The sequence below is a fragment of the Hylobates moloch genome, unplaced genomic scaffold (genome assembly GCF_009828535.3).
Source record: "Hylobates moloch isolate HMO894 unplaced genomic scaffold, HMol_V3 SCAFFOLD_9, whole genome shotgun sequence".
In the NCBI taxonomy this organism is placed as follows: domain Eukaryota; kingdom Metazoa; phylum Chordata; class Mammalia; order Primates; family Hylobatidae; genus Hylobates; species Hylobates moloch.
The window spans coordinates 78311605-78336790 of NW_026652284.1; the positions used below are offsets into that span (position 1 = coordinate 78311605).

The 25186-nt window shown below is 42.6% G+C and overlaps 2 protein-coding genes and 2 non-coding genes across 7 annotated transcripts in view; 2 read left to right on the forward strand and 2 right to left on the reverse strand.

The window, feature by feature from the left end:
* MATN2 (matrilin 2) overlaps positions 1–24047 on the forward strand; it is a 185138-nt gene extending 161091 nt beyond the window's left edge. Inside the window, exons 14-19 of one of the 4 annotated variants that reach the window (XM_032760107.2) lie at positions 2413–2826; positions 5448–5600; positions 7199–7270; positions 7980–8114; positions 8500–8598; positions 10588–11651. In XM_032760107.2, coding sequence (XP_032615998.1) covers positions 2413–2826; positions 5448–5600; positions 7199–7270; positions 7980–8114; positions 8500–8598; positions 10588–10643 — 929 coding nt within the window. In that variant the 3' untranslated portion in view covers positions 10644–11651. Of the gene's footprint in view, positions 1–2412; positions 2827–5447; positions 5601–7198; positions 7271–7979; positions 8115–8499; positions 8599–10587; positions 11652–23727 lie in introns of those variants that run through there. The other 3 variants (XM_032760106.2, XM_058444040.1, XM_058444041.1) reach the window with 3 other exon arrangements.
* On the reverse strand, positions 17923–21823 carry RPL30 (ribosomal protein L30). Its single transcript, XM_032760108.2, has 5 exons — positions 21665–21823; positions 21504–21556; positions 21100–21245; positions 18813–18943; positions 17923–18018 (listed from the first exon to the last, which is right to left on the reverse strand). The coding sequence occupies exons 2-5, from the start codon at positions 21522–21524 to the stop codon at positions 17969–17971; spliced, it is 348 nt and encodes a 115-aa protein (XP_032615999.1). The 5' UTR covers positions 21525–21556; positions 21665–21823; the 3' UTR covers positions 17923–17968.
* Positions 18252–18383, reverse strand: LOC116813987 (small nucleolar RNA SNORA72). The gene has a single exon (XR_004371094.1). It is a non-coding gene; the product is annotated as a small nucleolar RNA SNORA72 (small nucleolar RNA).
* Positions 24048–24924: 877 nt separating the features above from the next.
* On the forward strand, positions 24925–25031 carry LOC116813961 (U6 spliceosomal RNA). Its single transcript, XR_004371080.1, has one exon. It is a non-coding gene; the product is annotated as a U6 spliceosomal RNA (small nuclear RNA).
* Positions 25032–25186: the final 155 nt, after the last annotated feature.

Consider the following 25186-nt stretch of genomic DNA (forward strand, 5'->3'; position numbering starts at 1 on the left):
TAAGAAAAATGTGTACAGAAAGGAGGAGAAAACAGACTCACTGCTGGAAAATTATTTCAGTATTTCTGAAATCTGCTAAACAGCCACATGCATGCTGCCTGAGTCTTTTTTTGGTTCACTCAGGAACAGACTATGAACGTAAATGAAGCTTTGAGTTGGCCTTTTCCTCTTTCACTAATAAAAGATCAATAGGTTGAGTGATGAGGAAAAGCACTTAATAGAGAAACAGAAGAACCCAATCCCCCAACATGTGTGCGCACACGCGCGCATACACACACACGCACACACCACACACACTATGATGTTAAGCATGTTATACTGGCCAGGCATAGAAATGGTTTTGCATGTGTGTGTCTCTATGTGCTTATATTGTTGTGCCTCACTTTGAAAGATTAGACAGCTGCTTGATATATAAAACGGAATGTTTATCACAGATTGTGGATTGTTTGAAATGAGATCATCTGGCCCAGCGCGGTGGCTCAAGCCTGTAATCCCAACACTTTGGAGGCCAAGGCAGGTGGATCACAAGGTCAGGAGTTCGAAATCAGCTTGGCCAAGATGGTGAAACCCCGTCTCTACTAAAAATACAAAAATTAGCCAGGCATGGTGGCATGTGCCTGTAATCCCAGCTACTTGGGAGGCAGAGGCAGGAGAATCTCTTGAACCCGGGAGGCAGAAGTTGCAGTAAGCCAAGATTGTGCCATTGTACTCTAGCCTGGGTGACATAGCAAGACTCTGTCTCAAAAAAGAAGAAATGAGATAATCCATTTTGAATCTGTCCATTTTTCTTTTGCAGTCCTAAATAACAAAAAGCCTCTCCACACCCAAATTGCTTCACATAAAGCTTTTATTTCTGCTTACTATCGACCATCTATTAATAGTTGCCTGAGACCAGGTACAGTGGCTCATGCCTGTAATCCCAGCACTTTGGGAGGCCAAGGCAGGTGAATCACCTGAGGTCAGGAGTTCAAGACCAGCCTAGCCAACATGGCAAAACCCTGTCTCTACTAAAAATACAAAAAACTAGCAAGGTGTGGTAGCGTGTGCCTGTAATCCCAGCTACTTGGGAGGCTGAGGCAGGAGAATCACTTGGACCCAGGAAGTGGAGGTTGCAGTGAGCCAAGATCACACCATTGCACTCCAGCCTGGGTGACAGAGCAAGACTCAATCTCAAAAAAAAAAAAAAAAAAAAAGAAAAAAAAAATGCCTGAAAAGCTTCCATGTAAAGAATTTATGGTGATAATTTTTTTAAAATTTTGTTTTTTTTTACAGAGAGATGCAGGGTCTTGCTCTGTCACCCAGACTCGAGTGCAGCAGCACAATCATAGCTCACTGCAACCTATAATTGGGCTCTGGTAATCCTTCTGCCTCAGCCTCCCAAGTAGCTAGGGCTACAGGCATGCACTACCATGCCCAGCTAATTTTTCTTTTTTTAAGAGAGACAGTCACTCTGTTGCCAAGGGTGTTCTTGAACTCCTGTGCTCAAGCCATCCTCCTGCCTCAGCCTCCCAAAGCGCTGGGGAGTATAGGCGTGAGCCACCACACCAAGGTTAATTATTTTGTAAGCTATAATAGGCCAGTAGGGTACTTACAGGTGTGCTACCCAATGAACATCACCTCATTCACTTAGTCTGTCACCACACATTTACTGAACACTATTTTTGTGCCAAGTATTGGGGGGTGGGGCACAAAAATGAATGAAACACAGTCCCTGCTGAGGAGGAACTCACAGACTGGGGGAGGAAACACATCATTAAATAATTATTGTACAATGTGGAACACTATATAGAGTACATTAGATTGTATGCAACTTGGTGTTAGGAATTGTGTCTTAGTCACTATTGCAATCCTGCTATGCCCACTGCCTTGTACAAAGCAGGTCCTCAATAAATTTTTGGTTGAATAAATTAGTAGTGTTAGGGGTACATAGAAAGCAATACAAGCGGAGTTACTAGGAAGGCTCCCGGCAGAGGTGATGGCTGAGCTGAAGAAATCTTTCTCCATTGACTGTCAGAATGCCAGCACTGGGGTGATGTCACCCTCTTGGAGTAAAGTTCTAGGAGTCTTTGGGTATTGTTAGACCCTTCAGTGTACTCTACCCCCAGCTCCTCCCAGACCTGTCAGTGTTCCAGGGTACAATGTAGACTTGGGTTCCCAGACAATTGTACATCTGCCGTTTCGCTTGTGAAAAATACTATTTTTATCAATATGACAAGCCAACCATAAAAGTATATGTGAAAATTATTGTTGCTTGTGGCCCTCCCAACAACTCATCTGTCCTGTGTATTATCTAAAGAACAAAAACTGGTTCCCCAAAGTGGTTATGCCTCCAATCAAAGCATCATTTTATTCTACTCTTGGGCATAAATGATTTTTTATTCAACTATGTCAACTTTCCTTTTGTTCTTATAGAATGCACTGAAGGCCCAATTGACCTGGTCTTTGTGATCGATGGATCCAAGAGTCTTGGAGAAGAGAATTTTGAGGTCGTGAAGCAGTTTGTCACCGGAATTATAGATTCCTTGACGATTTCCCCCAAAGCCACTCGAGTGGGGCTGCTCCAGTATTCCACACAGGTCCGCACAGAGTTTACCCTGAGAAACTTCAACTCAGCCAAAGACATGAAAAAAGCCGTGGCCCACATGAAATACATGGGAAAGGGCTCTATGACTGGGCTGGCCCTGAAACACATGTTTGAGAGAAGTTTTACCCAAGGAGAAGGGGCCAGGCCCCTTTCCACAAGGGTGCCCAGAGCAGCCATCGTGTTCACTGACGGACGGGCTCAGGATGACGTCTCCGAGTGGGCCAGTAAAGCCAAGGCCAATGGTAATATGGGGTGGAGGTGCGGTTTACACCACTCAAGGTTCAGGTTTCTTAAACTCAGTGGTCTCAGCTGGCCATAGGGGTACGCTTCTTTAGTGTACAGAAAGGCCTCCTGGCAACTGCCATTATACACCTTTACTACCCTGCCACCTAGAGGCCTTAACAGGACCCCACAGTAAAGTGCTCAGGAAGGAGTCTGGCTACTAGAAGGTTAGGCTAAGCTGACCACAGGCGGGTATCCTCTCACTGTGATTTACTAGCCAGTGTGTGATCTCCAGTGTAAGAATCGCCTAGATATACACAATAGTTCCGAAACTATTGTGTATAGCAAGGTCGGCTTGCTCTAGAATCAACTGAAGAGCTTGTTAAATTGTTTCTGATGGGAACTTTTACTGTGTATATTTATTCTTGTATTTTTTAACCAATACTTCAAGTGAGCATTCTGAAAATGCAATAGCCCCTAGGGTAGAAAATACTCTTGTGTTTGCAGGAGGCAAAGTTAGCTTTTCAGAAAATCAAATGATGGAACAGATTATGACTTCAAGCTCTTGTTGCTCAGTAAAGCCCATCCTCTTCTCTGAGGTTTTCCTGACCTGAGGGTTACTTCAGTTGTACAGATGTGAAGCGTGCTTGAGGAGTATGACCCTTGGCTAAAGGAAACCCAAAAGCTAGGATAATTGGTAGAGACAGTTTATGGTGAAGTTTCTAGATTCCTTGAGGGAGATAAGAAAACTTGAGGTTGTGAAGTAGTTTGCGTGAAAACTTTTTTTTTTTTTTGTGAGACGGAGTCTTGCTCTGTCACCTAGGCTGGAGTGCAGTGGCGTGATCTCAGCTCACTGCAAGCTCCACCTTCCAGGTTCACGCTATTCTCCTGCCTCAGCCTCCTGAGTAGTGGGGACTACAGGTGCCTGCCACTATGCCCAGCTAACTTTTTGTATTTTTAGTAGAGACGGGGTATCACCGTGTTAGCCAGGATGGTCTCGATCTCCTGACCTCGTGATCCGCCCACCTCAGCCTCCCAAAGTGCTAGGATTATAGGCATGAGCCACTGCGCCCAGCTGAAAACTGCCTTCTTAAAGTACTTGTTGAGGACACACTGCTTTAGCAAGTCCTGTAAGAGGAAATAAGGTATGCACAGATCAAGGCCTCATCTAAGACTTTATGGACCCAGTGCCTAGATCAGGCCTGGCACATAGTAGATGTGTGACAACTACTTGCTGAGTGAATGAAGAAAGGAGTAAGAGTACTGGCAGTCCCATTGGTGAACTCCGTTCCTCCTCACAGAAAGGCTGGTTCACATTGACATTCACTCTCTCTGTGAAGGAGGTCATTTTATTGATACTGCGTACCTTCCTCTTTTTCTAGCCCAAGAGTGGTAGCCACAAAGTGTCCTGCCCTGAATTATCTGGGTAGATTGTAAAACTGGCTGTTCACACTAGCCTAGATTGCTAGAGCTCATGTCAAACTCACAGGCCCCCTAGTCTGCATTCTTAAAAAGAATTAGGGGGAGCAACTTGGTCTCCAGAGACAGTGGTTAGCCCTTTAATCTTACTGAGACTAATCTACCTTACCCTTTGCTCCACTCAAATGTCTCTACACATCACACAAAGACAGGTGGTAGCAGAAACTGATGTTTGATTCTTGAATCAACAAGATTTATATGAGGTGACATCCTCTTATGAATTTAACTAGTCTTATGTATAGCAAACAGAAGCTTAAAATAGTTATCCTTTTTAGGAAGTTGTGCATAAAATCACTAGGCTCCCAGACAAATATGCTGAACTTGGTTAGTGACCTTACACAGACTCAGAACAAGGCATCATAACTCTTGCCCCTTGTCTTGAAGAGCCATTTTTAAGTAGATTTTTAAGAATCTAGTCTAATAAATTAGCTAGAATAAGTTATCAGTGCTGAAAAATGTTTGGACTCCAGCAGAACATATTCTTATTGTGTTTTACTTTCAAATAAAGAGTATATAGGGGAAGGGAGTCTAAGGATTGATGTAAGAAAAGCTTTTAAAGCAAACGCATATCCCTGTTGAAACTTAAGGCTGATCTTGGGTTTGTTCTTTTTCCTGACTTTGGGGGTTTCCAATGGTCTGCAGATGATTATCCTTTTCAGCTTAGCACTTCCTCACAAAGTTGTGTCATCTTAAGAGAAGTGGGCAAAAAGCAGCTTCACTTGGCCTCAGGTCACTTACGTTTCCTATCCTGTAGCTTTGAGTAGAAACTAGGTTATTAGGTCATAAATTGACTTGATTCTTAGAATTCTTCCAGAAGAGATTCCCATTTAGCAAGCCATAAAATAGTGCTCATTTCTATGAATCTAAAAAGCTAATTCAGGGGGAAGTTGCAGATTTGTTAAATGGCCCAGCCCAGAGCTGAGCAACAGGTTAGTAGTTTAGCTCCCCAGCGTCTCCCAGATGCCTCACTTCTCTCTTGGATCCCTCCCTTTCGCTCATAGGACCAAAATAAAAATGGTAGAAAAATAAAAAGGAAGGTTGGCATGGACCCTTCAAATCATACCACTTAACATCTAACTGGCTTTGGGTGCAGTACACACAACTTCCAGCCCCTGGGAACACAACTCTAACTAACTTGCTCTTAATTTTTCCTGCACCCTAGGTATCACTATGTATGCTGTTGGGGTAGGAAAAGCCATTGAGGAGGAACTACAAGAGATTGCCTCTGAGCCCACAAACAAGCATCTCTTCTATGCTGAAGACTTCAGCACAATGGATGAGATAAGTGAAAAACTCAAGAAAGGCATCTGTGAAGGTACTATAGGTTATGCCGAAGACCTTAGCAAACAGGGCAGCATGAACTCTTTTTTTTTGAGATGGAGTCTCAGTCTGTCATCCAGGCTGGAGTGCAGTGGCACAATGTCAGCTCACTATAACCTCTGCCTCCTGGGTTCAAGTGATTCTCATGCTTCAGCCTCCCGAGAAGCACCACCACACCCAGCTAATTTTTGTATTTTTAGTAGAGATGAGGTTTCACCATGTTGGCCAGGCTGGTCTCGAACTCCTGACCTCAAGTGATCCAGCCACCACAGCCTCCAAAAGTGCTGGGATTACAGGCGTGAGCCACCATGTCCAGCCAACACGAACCCTTTAGTGATAAATTCTCAACCAAAAAAAGTGTTTCCTTCATGGGCAGGGCCAGCAATGCCTAGAAACAGTACAAAAAGAAGGGCTGGGCACCACAGTTCCCGCCTGTAACCCAAGCATTTTGGGAGGCTGCGGTGGGAGGATTGCTCGAGCCCAGGAGTTCGAGACCAGTTTGGGCAACAAAGTGAAACCCTGTCTCTGAAAAAAAAATTTAAAAATTAGCTAGGCATGATGGCACACACCTGTAGTCTCAGCTACTTGGGAGACTGAGGAGGGAGGATCGTTTGAGCCCTGGAGGTCACAACTTCAGTGAGCCATGACTGCGCCACTGCACTCCAACCTGGGTGACAAAGCAAGACCCTGTCTCAAAAAAAGAAAAAAAAGGTGGGGGAAACAGGGGAGGTGGGAAAGACAAAAGTAATAGCTACCATTGTTTGAGCCCTTGCTGTGTGCCAAGCAGTATAGTAAGTGTTTTGACACACCAGCATGCTTCATCCTCACAAACACCCTAGAGAAATGATCATTTAACTAAAAATCAATCATTATATAAATCAGGAGAGCTGAGGTGCAATTTCAGAATACACCTATAATTGGAGTGGAAAGGGACGTACCTAGTTCTTCCAAGCCCGCTGTTAAAATTAATGCCTTTCTGCATGGACTACTTGTTTACAGAGTATCAGACCGCCCTTCAGACTTCAGATTTTGTTATGCATGCTTTTCTCCAGTTTACTAAATGTGCCAGATATGTTTACAGATAGCAGTTCTGCCTATTTTTCCTTGTACTCATGTCCCCAGTTCACCAGTTAGATCCCAGTCTAAGTGCTGTGTCTTACCCCTCTAGGGAAAGAACTCTTGAGATGAGGGGTAACAGGGAGGGAAGGCCTTTCAGATTTCTGTGAGTAGAGAATGTTTTGCCTCTTGTTTCATTCAAGTTAAAATGCCTCAAGTGGAGCTGCTGCCACTGCAACTAAAATCCCTCAACAACTTCACCTTTTCTTCTGCCCTACTTTCTAGACATGACAGTTTTTGGAGCATTCTTAAGATGTACTTAAGGGGTCCAAGCTTCTCTTAGGAGAATTGCCCTAGAGTCGTCATAAGTATCATGGTAACCAACTGCTTTTTTGAATCTTTGGTGTTACCAAACAAAACCAAAAAACCTTAGGTTATGGCAGGTAGGTAAGGAGGTGATCTGGGACCAGCTTCCTGAAGAACACACACATGCCTGTGGACAACCGTCACTTCTTTTGGTCATCTTTTTCTGCTCAGCTCTAGAAGACTCCGATGGAAGACAGGACTCTCCAGCAGGGGAACTGCCAAAAAGGGTCCAACAGCCAACAGGTAGTTTTTAAGGCAGTGTTTTTAGAAATTCTAGTGGGTGCGTCTACCATGGTTTCCCTCCAGATAAAAGTTGTAAAGAAGTGAATGTAAGTATGTTCAAATTATGATAATTAAGGCCTTTTTTCCCTCAAAAAGATAGTTAACATTTACTCTTACCTTAAGCCATATTTGGTAACTAGCATCATTTCAGGTGACTGTTTTTTTTTGTTTTTGTTGTTGTTGTTTTGAGACAGTTTCATTCTGTTGCCCAGGCTGGAGTGCAGTGGTACAATTTCGGCTCACTGCAACCTCCACCTCCTGGGCTCAAGTGATTCTCTTGCCCGAGCCTCCTGAGTAGCTGGAATTATAGGCGCCCACCACCATGCCCAGCTAATTTTTGTATTTTTAGTAGAGACGGGGTTTTACCATGTTGGCCAGGCTGGTCTTGAACTCCTGACCTCAAGTGATCCACCCACCTTGGCCTCCCAAAGTGCTGGGATTACAGGCATGAGCCACTGCGCCTGGCTGTTTTTTTTGTTGTTGTTGTTGTTTTTTGTTTTTTTAATAAAGATGTTTACTCCACTGAAGGTAACAGTCTTTTTGCTTCAGTATGCCCAAAGTAAAGCTCTGTACCAAGTGCTAGGAATACCAAGTACCTTACTCTGCTGATGGCTGTTTTATAACCAAAAGCATTAAGCAGGTTTGATTGCAGTTTTCTTTCTCTTTACAGAATCTGAGCCAGTCACCATAAATATCCAAGACCTACTTTCCTGTTCTAATTTTGCAGTGCAACACAGATATCTGTTTGAAGAAGACAATCTTTTACGGTCTACACAAAAGCTTTCCCATTCAACAAAACCTTCAGGTAATTCCAAGTAAAATATTACTATAAGATAACTTGATTTCAGCCTTTCAGCTTGCCAACAACCTTAGCTTTAAGGAGGAAAGGAAAAGAAGGAAGTAGGAAATAGTATAGAGGAAAAGAGAAGAAAGAATTTAAGTAAAATGAGAACTAAAACATAAACTAAAAGAAACTCAAGTAGTGTTCCTTAGTAATCCACAATAAGGGCCACTTCCAGTGTTGGAAGCATATACAGCGCTTTCCTGGTATTTACTGGATCTGGCTGCATGGAAAAAGTGGAACATGTCTTTCATTATGGTTTCCTCCACATGCTGATTCATTCCCATTATTATGCGTCTGGGAAGTCTGGTGGACTCTAGAGGTGAACACTTTCCATCTGCTTTCTCAGGAAGCCCTTTGGAAGAAAAACACGATCAATGCAAATGTGAAAATCTTATAATGTTCCAGAACCTTGCAAACGAAGAAGTAAGAAAATTAACACAGCGCTATATCCTTTTCTTGTATTATGCTTCTGTATGGAATGCAAAGAATATTATCAAAACTTCACACACTCTATGTAGGTTTTATCAACTGAAGTCAATCCCATGAAGTCACGAAGAACAGTGAACTTCAGGAAAGGCTTTTTGCTTTAAAAAGCAGCCTGACAGGTGTTTAGGCAAGGGCAAGCCAAGCTTAGTAGCAACAGTCAAGCACTTAGTTGCCATCGGCTGTTCTCGGGGGCTTAGCAATAAGGCCTGTCGGTCAGCATACAAAGTAAGGAAAAAAGACACTGACCTAACTCCCTCTCTGCTAGGAGGGTGTGTAGGACATGATGAGGTCTGAAGTGCATCAGAAGTACGGCAAGTATAGACAAAGAATATTGTAGAATGAAGAGGTTTCAAACTCAGTAGTCCAAACTTGTCCTTTAGCCCCAAGGAACACCACAGCCACATATAGATTCAGTGTTTAGTTTCTAGAGGACAGGGGTGGTTTTTTCTTTTTTTTCCCTCGGCAGCAGAGATCTTCTCTATCAGCACTCTAAAAAATGAAACATTCCACCAAGGGAACAGCAGGATCCAATGATTCATTAAAACAATATTACAAATAAAAGGAATGCTTGGGGATAACAAAGAAAAGAGGATTCGGTGCTTTTACATATTGAACACCCTGCCAAGTGCTCTAAACTTAAAATTACAGTAAGCGTACTAAAGCTGGCTGATATCTCAAGTGCATCAACTAGTCTATAGGGAAATGGCTTAATTCTGAACTATCTCTGTGCCAATGGGCTTATGTAATAAGGAACAACAGCATAGAGAAATTCCATTTCTGAAAGCTGGAAATATGCTCCCTTAAGTAAAATGAAATAATCTTTCTGACAGTGGTTAATTGACGAACATGGGCTCTCATTCTGCCCTCAAGAGGGCAGATAGAGGGTATTGAGCTTACAGGGAAGACCAATACCTAATCTAATGCCCTTTTCCTCTCGCTTGCCTGTCCCACCCCAAAGTTCTACTCACAAGAGACTAAAGACATATTTTTACATAGGTCAGAATTCCTCAAAACTGTGGCCTTATGTAGCATCATGGTGAAAACTCCCTATTGCCCTTTGCTTCTGACTTCGTATCTTACTTTCCAAGGCCGAATTCTTTCATTGTCTTCTCTTCACCACATTCCCAACATTATCAATTCTGGCTCCTAGAAGTGTGCTATGGCAAACTAATTTGCAAGCATTAAGGGTGGAAGTGGAATTACAAAAAAAAAAAAAAAAAAAAAAGACTGCAGCTGGGTGTTGTGGCTCACACCTGTAATGCTAGCACTTTGGGAGGCCTAGGTGGCCTTGCTTGAGCTCAGGAGTTTGAGATCAGCCTGGGCAACATAGTGAGGCCTTGTCTCTAAAAAATAATAAATAAAATAAATAAGGCCGGGCACAGTGGCTCACACCTGTAATCCCAGCACTTTGGGAGGCCGAGGCAGGCAGATCACCTGAGGTGGGGAGTCCGAGACCAGCCTGGCCAACATGGAGAAACTCCGTCTCTACTAAAAATACAAAATTAGCCGGGCATGGTGGCACATGCCTGTAATCCCAGCTACTCGGGAGGCTGAGGCAGGAGAATCGCTTGAACCCAGGAGGCGGAGGTTGCAGTGAGCCAAGATCGCGCCATTGCACTTCAGCCTGTGCAAGAAGAGCAAAACTCCGTCTCAAGAAAAGAGAAAAAAACAAAAATAAATAAAATTAAAATTAAAAAGACAAATTCACACTGAGCCATCTGGCTTTGATGATGTTAAAAAAAAACAAACCCAAAATATTTGTCTTGACAGAATATGTTAAATGAGTTCTATAAATTTACAAGTCAGAGTTTTAAAATACTTGACAGAAATGGAAAAAAAACCCCAAAACCATTTATATTTCAGAAGCCAAAATTTTACATGGATAAATCAAGTTATATTTAAATGTAAATAAAAATAGACAATTCATCTTCCTTAATTTGAGATTTACTAGAAGAAATGACACAGAGAATGGAAGCCCTGGAAAATCGCCTGAGATACAGATGAAGATTAGAAATCGCGACACATTTGTAGTCATTGTATCGAGGATTACGATGAAAGCAGTGCAGAGCCCCAAAGCTCAGGCTATTGTTAAATCAATAATGTTGTGAAGTAAAACAATCAGTACTGAGAAAGCTGGTTTGCCACAGAACAAAGACAAGAAGTATACACTAACTTGTATAAATTTATCTAGGAAAAATATCCTTCAGAATTCTAAGATGAATTTACCAGGTGAGAATGAATAAGCTATGCAAGGTATTTTGTAATATACTGTGGACACAACTTGCTTCTGCCTCGTCCTGCCTTAGTGTTGCAATCTCAATTTGACTATACGATAAAGTTTGCACAGTCTTACTTCTGTAGAACACTGGCCATAGGAAATGCTGTTTTTTTGTATTGGACTTTACCTTGATATATGTATATGGATGTATGCATAAAATCACAGGACATATATACTTGTGGAACAAGTTGGATTTTTTATACAATATTAAAATTCACCATGTCAGAGAATGGTATTCAGTGCAAAAATTCTTAGTTTAAGTGGAAGATATGTATGTATGAGAAATGGCCAATATGCCTATGAAAAAAATGCTGAACCTCATTAGTAATCAGGAAAATGCAGGTTAAAACAATACCATTTTGCACCCATCAGCTTAGCAAAAATGAGTATGTTTTTTAACAAGTATTGGTAAGGATGTGGAAATGTGAGGTTCTTGTAGTAAGAATGCAAATGGCACTCTTTGTAGAGTAAGTCTGTTGACATCTCATGAAACTGAAAATGCACACAACCCTGTAAATCTAGCAACTGCACTCAGTTGATTTCAGCACATACATACAAAGAGACCTACATAAGAATGTTACTAGACTGTGTAAAAGCAAAAAATGAGGAACAACTTAAACATCATCAGAAGGGGAACTGATAAACTCTGGTGTAATCCATACCACAGAAATACAACACCACATGTACAGGAATGTGCTACATCTATACAAATACATGCTCAAACTCAAAACAAAGATGACTTTAAAAAGAATGACAAAATGTTTGGCATACCGTTCCTGAAAATTAAAAAAACAAAATCAAAAATGTCACTAGTTGTTCAAAGATATGTAAATATGTATATGTAAGTATAGGAAATGTTCTAAAAGGATATACCCAAATTGAGAAAATAGGGAAGTGAGAATAGGGACAAAGACTTCAACTTTATCAACTCATGAAGGAACTTACAGCAAGAAATACCCTAAGTGGGAGCTTCAATAAGAAACAAAGGTAGCCAAAATGACATCCTTCCCATGGAAGTCACTTTAGAGTCCAAATGCTTTACAAACAAGACATATTGAATAAGCTTATGTTTACATATTTAAAGACAAGTATTTCCATCAGAATGTCCTCTTAACGGACAGTGCAGGAAGAGTTGGAAGACCATCTCCTAGGCCTCAACTTTATCTGAAAACCATGATTCCTTCTGGGTATAGAAGTTTTGATTCAAAGTATTAAACCTTTAGTTTATATTACATTTGAGTAATCCATCTGACCCTGAAAACACAAGTTTTCATTAGGAAGTAGTACTGGTTTGGGTTGACATTACTTTTGAGGTAGTCATGCATCACTTAATGATGGGATATGATCTGAGAAATGCCATGTTAGGTCATTTCATTGTGTGAACATCAGAGTGCACTTACAAAAACCTAGATGGGGCTGGGCGCGGTGGCTCACGCCTGTAATCCCAACCCTTTGGGAGGCTGAGGTAGGCGGATCATGAGGTCAAGAGATTGAGACCATCCTGGCTAACACGGTGAAACCCCGTCTCTACTAAACATACAAAAAATTAGCCAGGCGTGGTGGCGGGCGCCTGTAGTCCCAGTTACTCGGGCGGCTGAGGCAGGAGAATGGCATGAACCCGGGAGGCAGAGCTTGCAGTGAGCCAAGATCGGGCCACTGCACTCCAACCTGGGGACAGAGTGAGACTCCGTCTCAAAAAAAAAAAAAGGAAAGAAAAACCGAGATGGGTATCCTACTACACACCAAGGCTATGTTATATACCCCATTGCCCCTAGACTACAAACTTGTACATCATGTTACTGAATACGGTAAGCAACTGTAAAACAATGGTGTTGTATCTAAACACAGAAAAGGAATTTTTCAGCCTTATTATAATCTTATGGGATCACTGTTGTATATGCAGTCCATCACTGACCAAACATCATTATGAGGTGCATGACTGTCAGTTCTGGCATTGCTGCCAAGGTGGCTCAATTCTACTTTACTCTCTGTTGTGTTCAGGCTCCACCTAGTGGCTGAAAAGACTGCCTCCTCCTTTTTAGCAATTAAATACCTCTCAACCTAACATTTTATCTCTCTGCCATGAGAATATATATATATATATATATATACACACACATATATATATATACACATATATATACACACACATATATATATATTTTTAGCTATTAAACACATTTCTCCTGGGGGAAGAAAAACCTCATGGCAAAAAAAAAAAAAAAAAAAGCCTCCAACCAATGCATTAAAATCTACAGATTAATCCAAGATATTTAACTTAAAGATTGTCTAAAATATTTCTCCATTTTGCTTGTTTTTGCCACTTGTAAATCTCAGTGTAAGGGTTCTGCATTCCACTTTCATCACTTACTGGATTTAATCTGCAAAATAAGGCCAATAATAATATTGCGTGGTCAGAGGATTAAATGAGTTAACATGTACACTATTTTGTAAGGTACCTAAAACTTTTATTTATTTTTTGAGATGGAGTCTCGCTCTTTCACCCAGGCTAGAGTGCAGTGGCATGACCTTGGCGCACTGCAACCTCCGCCTCCCGGGTTCAAGCAATTCTCCTACCTCAGCCTCTGAGTAGCTGGGATTACGGGCACCTGCCACCATGCCCGGCTAACTTTTGCATTTTTAGTAGAGGCAGGGCTTTACCATGTGGCCAGGCTGGTCTTGAACTCCTGACCCCAGGGTGATCAGTCAGCCTCAGCCTCCCAAAGGGCTGGCATTACAGGCGTGAGCCAACACACTCGACCATATTATTTATTTTTAGAGACAGGGTCTTGCTCTGTCATCCAGGCTAGAGTGCAGTGGCACCACGATAGCTCACTGTAACCTCAACCTCTTGGGTTCAAGCAATCCTCCTGCCTCAGCCACCTGAGTAGCTGGCATCATAGGCCTGTGCCCCACAATGGGCTAATGTTTTTAACTTTTTTTGTAGAGATGGGGTCTCATTACATTGCCCAGGCTGGTCTCACACTCCTGGCCTTAAGTGATCCTCCTGCCTCAGCCTCCACAAGTGCTGAGATTACAGGCGTAAGCCACAGCGCTGGACCCTAAAACATTTTAAACATTCAGTATTAACTATTATATTTTTACTCTTTAGCAGCCCAGAGTATTGGACACAAAGATGGTGCTGAGCTAAGTGTATGTTGAGTAAATGAAAAGACAGAATAAATTCTTTGCTGACCTGAGGAAAGTAATCTGGTAGATTCCCACCCCTAAACTATCTTTTGAAGCAAACAGGCAGTAGTAAATTAAATAATGGTAAATGCATAAGAAATTTAAGTACTATTAACAAAATTCTGAACTAGAAAGTCACAAGTGTATCAATAAGAGAATTAAGTAAATGTTTAAGCCCTAGTAGTCATTATCCACTCTAATTTTTGATAAGTGACACAAAGTTGAATACCTTGAGTCCCTGTCCTGTAGAACCTTAGTTAGAGAGAGGTAATCAATGCCATAAAAAAAGGTTCTAAGGTAACTCAGAAGCACCTGTTTTAGACTGGGTGCTAGGCTTACCCTCAGAACAAGCACAGGTAAGCCCAGAAAAGGGAGGAATGGGGGAAGGAAACCAGATTCCACTGCAGGTGAAGGGAGCAGCAAGTCTAAGGAGTAGTTGGTAGTTGGAAGACAGGGGATGGAAAACTTTTCCATGACACAGATTATAATATTATCTTCCAGACGACCCAACTATTTTTTTTTTTTTTTTTTTGAGACAGAGTCTCGCTCTGTTGCCCAGGCTGGAGTGCAGTGGCGCAATCTTGGCTCACTGCAAGCTCCACCTCCCGGGTTCACGCCATTCTCCTGCCTCAGCCTCTCCAAGTAGCTGGGACTACAGGCGCCTGCCACCATGCCCGGCTAATTTTTTTGTATTTTTAGTAGAGACGGGGTTTCACTGTGGTCTCGATCTCCTGACCTCGTGATCCGCCCGCCTCAGCCTCCCAAAGTGCTGGGATTACAAGCGTGAGCCACCACGCCCGGCCCAACTATTAATAGTTATATTCATAATCAGCCTAAAATTTGGTTTCTTCTCCACATTCCTTTTGCTCCTGCCACCATCCCATACCAACTGCAATTCTTAACACATTCTACAATATCCAACCTCTTCTTTGAGATTTCTATTTCCATTCAGTAGAGGTATGGAGTAAATCCAATTGGCTGGAATTTTCTACAATCCCCTGAATATTAGAGCTACCCAAACACACTACTTTCATTATAATTAGAAAAGAACATTTTAAATGTCACCTTACACTTTCCCAGATCTTCCTGGCCAGTGTCACTTTCTCTCTGACAGCGGTTTAAGAGCACTTAATCAAAGGTAACATAGGCCAGAATGAGTAAGGAATGCTTCCTGTCTACTAGCTTTAAACTTCTTGTCTCTCTAAACTTTCTTGCTGAAAGAAAGAATAGTTGTGACTGCACAAAAAGAACATATAATGAAAAGGCAAAAACCAAATATAACATATTATCAACTACATAGAAGGCCCTAGAAATCATAAATTGTCTAAAAAACCATCATTCCAAAATGCCTGCAGCCAAAAAACCACAACAGAAACCACGCAAAGAAAGGGTACACCAACATTTGCAATATTGTATTCTTTAGGTCACCACCCCTTGAGAAATTAAATTCGAGCTAGTCAACCTGGAGGAAAAACTAACCCAAATAGTGTGAAAAGTCAACTTGTGGGAAAAACTGACTAAGTAGATAATAAGCACACAAACTACCTTAACCGTGAGATTGAAACATTTTGAACTATGAAAATAAACTAACACTATTAGAGACCAGTAGTCAGACAAAGCAATTCTTATCAAGGATTCAAATATTTTATATCACTTTGGCCACACGGGTCTCTGGATATGTAAACATGAACACCTTAGAACACTTAAAATCTTTCATATATTCAGTGACTCTTAACCAGGAGAGAAGCTAGTTTAAAAATGTGGTGACATTTGGGGGTGATTACAATGACATGGAAGGAAAACCAAGAATGAAAAATACCTGCAGAATCCACAGCCCTCCACAACAAAGAACTGTCCCATTACACAATGTCAGTAGTGCTCCCAAATTGAGAAATACTGAGTAAATGAACAGGTAAACTATTAAAAACCAGACTCTCCGAAGTATTAATATATCCACAACCTCAGATTAACTATGGACACAAACTAAAATCATGAGCTATTCCCTTGAAAAAAACTCTTAACCCCCGACTATCAAATTGGGAATAAGACCCACCCAGGGCTGTGATATAGCTATTAAGAGCTGGGGCCCACAGCCAGGCGCGGTGGCTCACACTTGTAATCCCAGCACTTTGGGAGGCCGAGGCGGGCGGATCACGAGGTCAGGAGATCGAGACCACGGTGAAACCCCGTCTCTACTAAAAAAACACAAAAAATTAGCCGGGCGTGGTGGCGGGCGCCTGTAGTCCCAGCTATTCGGAGAGGCTGAGGCAGGAGAATGGCGTGAACCCGGGAGGCAGAGCTTGCAGTGAGCCGAGATTGCGCCACTGCACTCCAGCCTGGGTGACAGAGCGAGACTCTGTCTCAAAAAAAAAAAAAAGAGCTGGGGTCCTCTGACTCCAAGTGCAGTAAATGCTTGATTTTCTGCATACTATTTAGAAGGCATCCTCATTTACTGTCTCACCCATCTACCATCAAAACTTGCCTGAAAGAGGGGAGAAAAGGAGCAAGGAGATTGAGTCTAAAATCCAATCTGTGGCCTCCCTCCCTCAAAGCCCAGCTGACTACATAGGGCATACCTTACTAGCACCATTCAACTCTGTAAATTAATATCTAACTAAATCATTATTTCCCCTCAAATTAATTCTTTTGAATGTTCCAAAGGATATTAACATATGAAGGATTCCCTGGGACATACTCTTGGGGGATGCAGTATAGTTTCCAAAAATGTGAATACTTAACGTACTTCACAGTACAAAACATACTCGGGCAAACATGGACTTACCTATTGATGATCTGGAATTACTCAGAAATTTTCCAAGTGCACCAATCACTTACCTTAGGAAAGATTATTCATTAAAGTAAAACTTTTCTTAACCTATGACAGCATTTTGGATGGGGAAACATTTCAGTTAATCTTTTTTAGCTACTCAGATTTGGTAAATTGCAATTCTGGCTAAATTCTGGGTAGTTAACCTTGTTGCCTCCTAAGCATACTCGAATATAAAATGCAAACAATGTCCTGAGAATGGAATTACAAAACTTGAGCTTCCTAAACAGCTAGTACTAGAAAGGAACCCAGTGTACTCCCTTTACAAAAACTGGGACGGAAGCAGTGGGTCACGCCTGTAATCCCAGCACTTTTGAGAGGCTGAGGCCGGGGGATCACGAGGTCAGGAGATAGTGAACATCCTGGCCAACAACTCCGTCTCTACTAAAAATACAAAAAAAAAAAAAAAAATTAGCTGGGCGTGGTGGCTCACGCCTGTAGTCCCTGTTAATCAGGAGGCTGAGGCAGGAGAACCACTTGAACCTGGGAGGCGGAGGCTGCAGTGAGCCAACATTGCACCACTGCACTCCAACCTGGACGACAGAGCAAGACTGTCTCCAAAAAAAAAGAACAACAACAACAAAACCCTGGAAAACAGAAATCAGGATGTGCAACTCTTTTTTTTTTTGAGACGGAGCCTTGCTCTGTCGCCCAGGCTGGAGTGCAGTGGCATGATCTTGGCTTACTGCAAGCTCTGTAGCTGGGACTACATGCGCCTGCCACCACGCCCAGCTAATTTTTTTTGTACTTTTAGTAGAGATGGGGTTTCACTGCGTTAGCCAGGATGGTCTCAATCTCCTGACCTCGTGATCCGCCCACCTCGGCCTCCCAAAGTGCTGGGATTACAAGCGTGAGCCACCGCGCCCGGCCCAGGATGTGTAACTCTTTACTGAAAAGTCTTGCCACCACATCTGCCTCATCCTCTCTAATCCAACCTTCAGGAAATTGTATTGAAACAAAAACAGAGAAAAATACTGAAATAGATACAATGTTTTTAAAACAAGCAAATTTTATTAAAGGAAAAATTTGCATGGTTTACTTTTCACCAGTCTGTTCTGGCATGCTTCTAATGATGTCGGAGTCACCTGAAAAATAAAAAAAAAAACAGTAATTTTACAATTCATTTAATAGCAACTGGTACCATAAAATTTCTCTACCTTTGGTTATCCCTTCTGTAGACAATGGTCTGCAAATTAGCGCTGATTTTTTGCACAAGTTATCACATTAGCTGTACTGTCATTTTTCTTAAGGCTGACCAAAGATAACCTAGAATCACAGCCATTATATAATCACACAAAATGATCATGTAATAAAATTGGTTTATCACCAGCATTTATAAAACCAGACCTAGGGAAAGAACTAGGTCTGGGGACACACGCGTGGTCTTAATATAGCGAATGTTTAGCCTGTCCTGACTATTACAAAATCAGAACAGCGAGAATATTCGCAGTATTCTATGAATCAAAGATTCACAATTGGAAAATAGAATGATGTAGATTTTTCGGCACTTTTTTTTTCTCAAGCTAATTTTACATGTCTGTTCTCAGGAAGCAAGAATTACTTTCTTTTGTTTTGCCAGATTATTCTCCCCCTATAATTTCACCTTTTACCAAATCTCTAAGTCATTATTTCATAGGTACTTCATCAAATGAAATTCATTATCTGACAGTAAAAATTTTAATAATAAAGCCAATTATAATGTATTGGCATTCATTACCAATTCTCTACAAAATACAACTACAGGATATGCCTTGCTAGATCCATATCCTATCTGAATTTAGGAACCAAAGACATTTGCGTAGTAAGAATACTTGTCCAGACATTACATTAGAAAGGCAAAAAAAAAAAAAAAAAAGACTTTATGATTTAAAAAGCATACCTGGATCAATGATAGCCAGTGTGCACACTCTGTAGTATTTTCCGCATGCTGTGCCCAGTTCAATATTATTGCCACTGTAGTGATGGACACCAGTTTTAGCCAACATTGCATAGTACTCTATTTCAGATTTCCTTTGGGAACCAAAAAGGGCAAATAAATAAATGCGATGCCAAGTGACTGACAGACTAAATGTTACTACTTCTTTTCTAGTGTTAATGTTGTTAAGGCCTTCAAAAAGTAACAAAATCACGTATTACTCTTAAAAACATCATATTCATTATCCAATACAAACCAACATTTATATGTATCCCTTGCAAGTGAAGGGGCAACCAGCAAATATCTACTCAACCCCTACTATGTTTAAGATAGTATCAATACTCACGGAAGAGGGTAAGATGCAAATAAACAAAAGCAAAGCATTATTTAGCATTAGTAAGGGCCACATACTTTATATTTCCATGACAATCTCTAAAGTAGGTATTATGTACTTTTTTTTTTTTTTGAGACGGAATCTCATTCTGTCACTCAGGCAGATCGTGCAGTGGCACGATCTCAGCTCACTGCAATTTCCACCTACTGAGTTTGAGTGATTCTCCTGCCTCAGCCTCTCAAGTAGCTGCGATTACAGGCGTCCACCACCACACCCAGCTAATTTTTTATATTTTTGGTAGACGGGGTTTCACCATATTGGCCAGGCTGGTCTCAAACTCCTGACCTCAAGGGATTCGCCCGCCTCAGCTTCCCAAAGTGCTGGGATTACAGGCGTGAGCCACGGCACACAGTCCTATTTTTTTTTTTTAATCTAATGAAACTGAGCCACAGAATAGTAAGTAGAGGATCCAGAATCTAAACCTTTAAAAGATAAGCCAGTTCTATCACTATCCCCCTAGTGCCCAGAATTCTAGATGGGGAGTGATATCGTTTTAGAGTTAAAATTTCTGGCCTCACGCGTGTAATCCCAGCACTTTGGGAGGCTGGATCACTTGAAGTCAGGAGTTCCAGACCAGCCTGGCCAACACGGTGAAATCCTGTCTCTACTAAAAATACAAAATTTCAGCATCAGTTTAGTAGAATGGTTTTAGGAATCGGAAAGGAGTCCTATACTATCTTGCCACTCAATTATGTGGATCCACATACCAGCAATAGCGCTACAATGTACTAGTGAAAAAAGCACCTCAAGCCAGGCACGGTAGCTCACACCTGTAATCTCAGCAGTTTGGGAGGCCGAGGTGGGTGGATCACCTAAGGTCAGGAGTTGGAGACCAGCCTGGCCAACATGGCGAAACCCCATCTCTACTAAAAATACAAAAATTAGCCAGGCGTGGTGGCAGGTGCCTGTAATCCCAGCTACTCCGGAGGCTCAGGCAGAATTGCCTGAACCTGGGAGGCGGAAGTTGCAGTGAGCTTAGATTGTGCCATTGCACTCCAGCCTGGGTGACAAGAGCGAAACTCTGTCTTTAAAAAAAAAAAAAAAAAAAAAAAAAAAGGCACCTCGGACCCCATCCCAAATCCAATGAAATCAGAACTTGCGTTTTAACAACATCACCCATGTGACTCCTTTGCACAGTCATGTTTCAGAAGCACTACTATAGAAGACGGGCTTTAAAGTTTCAAAGAATGGTTAGGGAAAAGCCCAACCCATGGGACGAGACAGAAAGGGCCCTCAAAGATTTGACAGTAACTACAGACACCCTATATATAAGCAGCTTATGCATCACCACAGAAAATTTGGTCACATAGCTTGTATTGTGCAAGGTCCAAGTTTCTTTGGCTTATTTACAACACCCCCTAAGTTCAATTTCAAAACACTGAGTCAAGCATAAACCTTGACTCAGAACTGATTTAGTGGGCTAAACTACGTGATTCTATGACAGCCTGCAACTCCATAGCCCGGCGCCTCAACTTTTCTTACCTAGTTTTTTGACACTAAAACAAGTTCACACAATGAAGCATCATTAAAGCACCTCAAAGGTAAAAGAACCAAAAAAGCAGGACACAAAATACATGGAAAAAACAAATAATGTGTCTGTGCTTGCATTAAACCTCGATGTTCTGTTTTCACTCCTGCCACACACACATTTATCCCCCAAAAATAAGCTCACAGAAGGGGAGCACGATTTGGGGGTTGGTGGGGGAGACGGGAATGAAGGGCCAAACACCACAATCGCTACCGTAATTATCCTGTAAGTGTTCGAGTTCATGGTACTCAGATTACAAGTTTACACTCCTGTATATTCGTTCACGATGAATTCGCGGTAGGCGACGCCCGTTCAGGTTCTTCGATTACCTCAAAGCTGGGCAGTTGTTAGCGAGAATGACCAATTTCGCTTTGCCTTGTCTGATCATCTTCAGAGTCTGCTTGTACCCCAGGACGTACTTCCCACTTTTCATAACGAGTTGGAGCCTAGAGTTGATCGACTCCAGCGACTTTTTCTACAAAGCAAACATTAAATATGGACCTAAGGGCCTCGCTTGCAACCACCTCAAAACTGGACCCAGCTTTTTGAAGCCGAGCCCCTTAAACTTCCGAAGTCGAGGACCCCAAGTCATTGAGAGGGCCACTGAGATTCCCTCTGGGGCCCTCCAAATGCCAGCAGGCATGCTGTCACCCCAGTGGGCTCACATCTGCCTGCCCTGGCCGAGACATCTCTCCACGTGAATCGGCTTCCGGGCCTGGCCCGCCTCACTCACCGTCTTCTTTGCGGCCACCATCTTCCTGCCTTAGGTGCGGGACGGCCCCCAACCTAGAAGAGACAGAGGACAGGACAGGAAGTTTAAGATCCGGAGTTACAAACGGCAACCCGCAAAGCTCCCCGCGCTGCCTAAACCTCGGTCGGTAGGAGCCCACTCACCAACAGCAGCCGCTAAGATGGCCGGGGAACGAGAAAGGAAAGAGTTCCCACAATGCAAAGCTCTTCACGGCAGAGCCGGAACTGCAGGAACGGAAGCGGAAACAGATCGCAAGCAGAAGGGGCGGAGCAAAAGCGGAGGGCAGCTGCCGGTTGCTATAGGTACCGCTAGCTGGAATGGCTGCGGAGCCGTACGCGGCGGCTCATACCTTTAATCCCAGCACTTTCGGAGGTTGAGGCGGGAAGATCTGTTGCGTCCAGCTCAAGGCCAGCCTGGACAACATAGATCACCCCCGTCTCTACAAAAAAATAAAAAAGAAATTAGCCGGGCGTGGTGGCGCGCTCCAGTAGTCCTAGCTACTCCCAGCTACGCCGGAGGCTGAGGCGGGAGAGTCGCTTGAGCTCGGTAGGCCGAGGCTGCAGTGAGCCATGATCGCGCCACTGCACTCAGCCTGGGCGACGGAGTGAGACTCTGTCTCAAAGAAGGAAAAAAAAGAATGGCTGCAGGGGTGTTCGCTTTCCCCCTCTGCGGGCCTTTAAGCCTCTCGGCGTTGTGTTGCTGTTCAGGTGCGAGCTGCGGTCTAACGAATTGAGGCGCTTAGAACCCGGAGGGAGTTCGAAAAGCTGACTGAAGGTGAGGTGGGAGGGTCCATGAGAAGAGGCTGCGGCGGCTGCGACCACGGTCTTAATGCCGCTGAATTCATCTTTGCCCTGAGGCGCGGCTCTTGGAGAGCCTTGTGGGTGACTCCGATGCGCCGCAGCACCCGCATTTACTCTCCGCTTGGTAGAAGCAGCTGTGTCCTCACCCCTGCGGTCACCCAAGTTACCTGTCTCCTGGAGAACGGTGGCGCCCTGCTCGAGTTTCCCAAAACTCGCCTTTTGTGACTGTGTTAGCGTGAACTTGTGAGCCGAGTTTGCACTGAGAGCGCGATAAGCAGGTCTAATTTTTTTTAAAGTATTTTTGCTGTTAACGTTGGATCTTGGTATAAATGTCCAGAGACAGACCGCTGAAAATATTAGGTGCTGAAAATCCCCACCTAATCAATCAGACCAGTGGGTAAGCTATGTGAAGGAAACCTCTTCCCCTCCTTAATTAAGCCTCACCAAAAAACGCGTGCTGTACCAGGAGTCATTTACATATATTTATTTAATACTCACAAAAGTCCCATGAGATAGTAACCTTTTTATTGTCCATTTTACATATCTAGGGCTATTGTCAGAGCTAGGACCAGAGCCCAGGTAACTTAGGTCTCTTCACAATTAAAGTTGATTCAGGCCGAATGCTGTGGCTCACGCCTGTAATCCCAACATTTTGGAAGTCCGAGATGAGCGGATCACCTGAAGTCAGGAGTTCGAGACCAGTCTGGTCAACATGGTGAAACCCCACCTCTACTAAAAATACAAAAATTAGCCAGGTGTGGTGGCTCGTGCCTGCAATCCCAACTACTTGGGAGGCTGAAGCAGGAGAATCGCTTGAACCTGGGAGGCAAAGGTAGCAGTGAGCTGAGATTGGGCCACTGCACTCCAGCCTGGGCGACAAAGCGAGACTCCATCTCAAAAAAAGTAATAAGGCCGGGCACGGTGGCTCACGCCTGTAATCCCAGCACTTTGGGAGGCCAAGGCGGGAGGATCACGAGGTCAAAATATCGAGACTATCTTGGCCAACATGGTAAATCCCTGTGTCTACTAAAAATACAAAAATTAGCTGGGCTTGGTGGCACGTGCCTGTAGTCCCAGCTACTTGGGAGGGTGAGGCAAGAGAATCACTTGAACCCAGGAGGTGGAGGTTGTAGTGAGCAGAGATCACGTCACTGCACTCCAGCCTGGTGACAGAGAGAGACTCCGTCTCAAAAAACAGTAATTATAATAATAAATAAAATAAAAATAACGTTCATTCAAGTGTGTGCCCCTCTTTGATGAGAAATTAACCAACCAAGTTGAATTAGATTATCATAGTACTTGCTTTAATATTTAGTCATAAATTACTTAACACTGCAAATCCAGGTATCTGCCTTCCTCTATTGCTCTAGTTTATAAACAAACTTTTTGTTTTTTACTAATTTTAGAACTAACAGATAACTAGTTCTCTGACTTCAAGAAACTGAGACCTGGAGAAGTTGTGCTGCTGCTACCTGATAGAGTAAAGGTTGAAACACCAGTCCACCTTTTAATCCTGTGTTATTTTTTTTTCCTGATCCACATTTCATTTGTGGTTGTCATCCTATTATAAAAGTTGAATCCTCAGGCGGGGTGCGGTGGCTCACGCCTGTAATCCCAGCACTATGGGAGGCCGAGGAATCACGAGGTCAAGAGATCGAGACCATCCTGGCTAACACGGTGAAACCCCATCTCTACTAAAAATACAAAAAGATTAGCTGGGTGTGGTGGCGGGCGCCTGTAGTCCCAGCTACTCGGGAGGCTGAGGCGAGAGAATGGTGTAAACCCTGACCCGGAGCTTTCAATGAGCCGAGATCGCGCCACTGCCTCCAACCTGGGTGACAGAGCGAGACTCCGTCTCAAAAAAAAAAAAGAAGTTGAATCCTCAAGAGCCTTTTCTATTACAATTCACTCCACGTACCATTTGGAAATGTTTAGAGTCTGCCATTCACATTAGACATTCAGACATGAATCTTTTTTTTCCATTATCATCAAACATTTTTCTTAGACGCTTGATATGCAAAGAACTACACCCTACCTTCAGGAGGCTAATAGTCATGTTGAGAAGGCAAGACCACAATTATATGAAGTTGCCATATGAAGTTGTTGTTACAGATGTTACATGTTCATTCTACAAACAGTACCATGTGCCGTCACCTGTCTTAAGCCCGTGGTCATATAAGATTCCTTCAGAAACCTTGCTGTCTGTTGTCTGAAGGAAGGTATAAGCAAATAGCATAATGTGTTTATTTAACAAATTTATATGATGAATTCATCCTCACTCCAGGCACTAAGAATATACAAAGACATGGTGACTGTTTCTTAAAGAGCCTACTATCTAGCTAGGCCTTAAAGGAGAGTAATATAGGAATAATTAGTTTTGTATAGACTTTCATGTACTTTTCACAAACCTTAACTCATGGTTACAATAACCTAATAGGCATTGTTATCCTTATTTTACAAGGGCTAAGATTAGAGACAAAAGTTAAATTATTTATTAAAGTTAGACAGGTCAGCTGAGATTTTGAAGTCAAGCACTTTGCAGGATTAACTGAAATCAAGGAGGGGATGCATTCTAGTCAGGAGAGCAGAAGCAAAGCTAAAAGGTGCTCGCTTCAGTAGCACGTATACTAAAAATTAGAACGATGCGGAGAAGTTAGCATGACCCCTGTGCAGCGATGACACACAAATTCGTGAAAAAATAAAAATAAAAAAAAAGCTAAAAGGAGACAAGAGTGATTAGTACAATTTGGCTGGAATATAGCATTCATGAGAAGGAAGGAGAAAAAAAGAATACAAAAGAAAAGTGGAACGTTAAAGCTTTAAATGTTACAAGTGTACGTTTGCTTTAGAGTGGAATTATAAGAA

Bases quoted from the DNA above. Each gene is read 5' to 3' on its own strand.
- RPL30 (XM_032760108.2), bottom strand. From the start codon at position 21,524: ATGGTGGCCGCAAAGAAGACG. The intron at 18,944-21,099 runs GTAATCGAAGAA...TGGTTCCCAAAG, and splicing joins AACAACTGCCCAGCTTTGAG to GAAATCTGAAATAGAGTACT. The intron at 18,019-18,812 runs GTATGCTTTTTA...TTTATTTTTCAG, and splicing joins ACTGGCTATCATTGATCCAG to GTGACTCCGACATCATTAGA.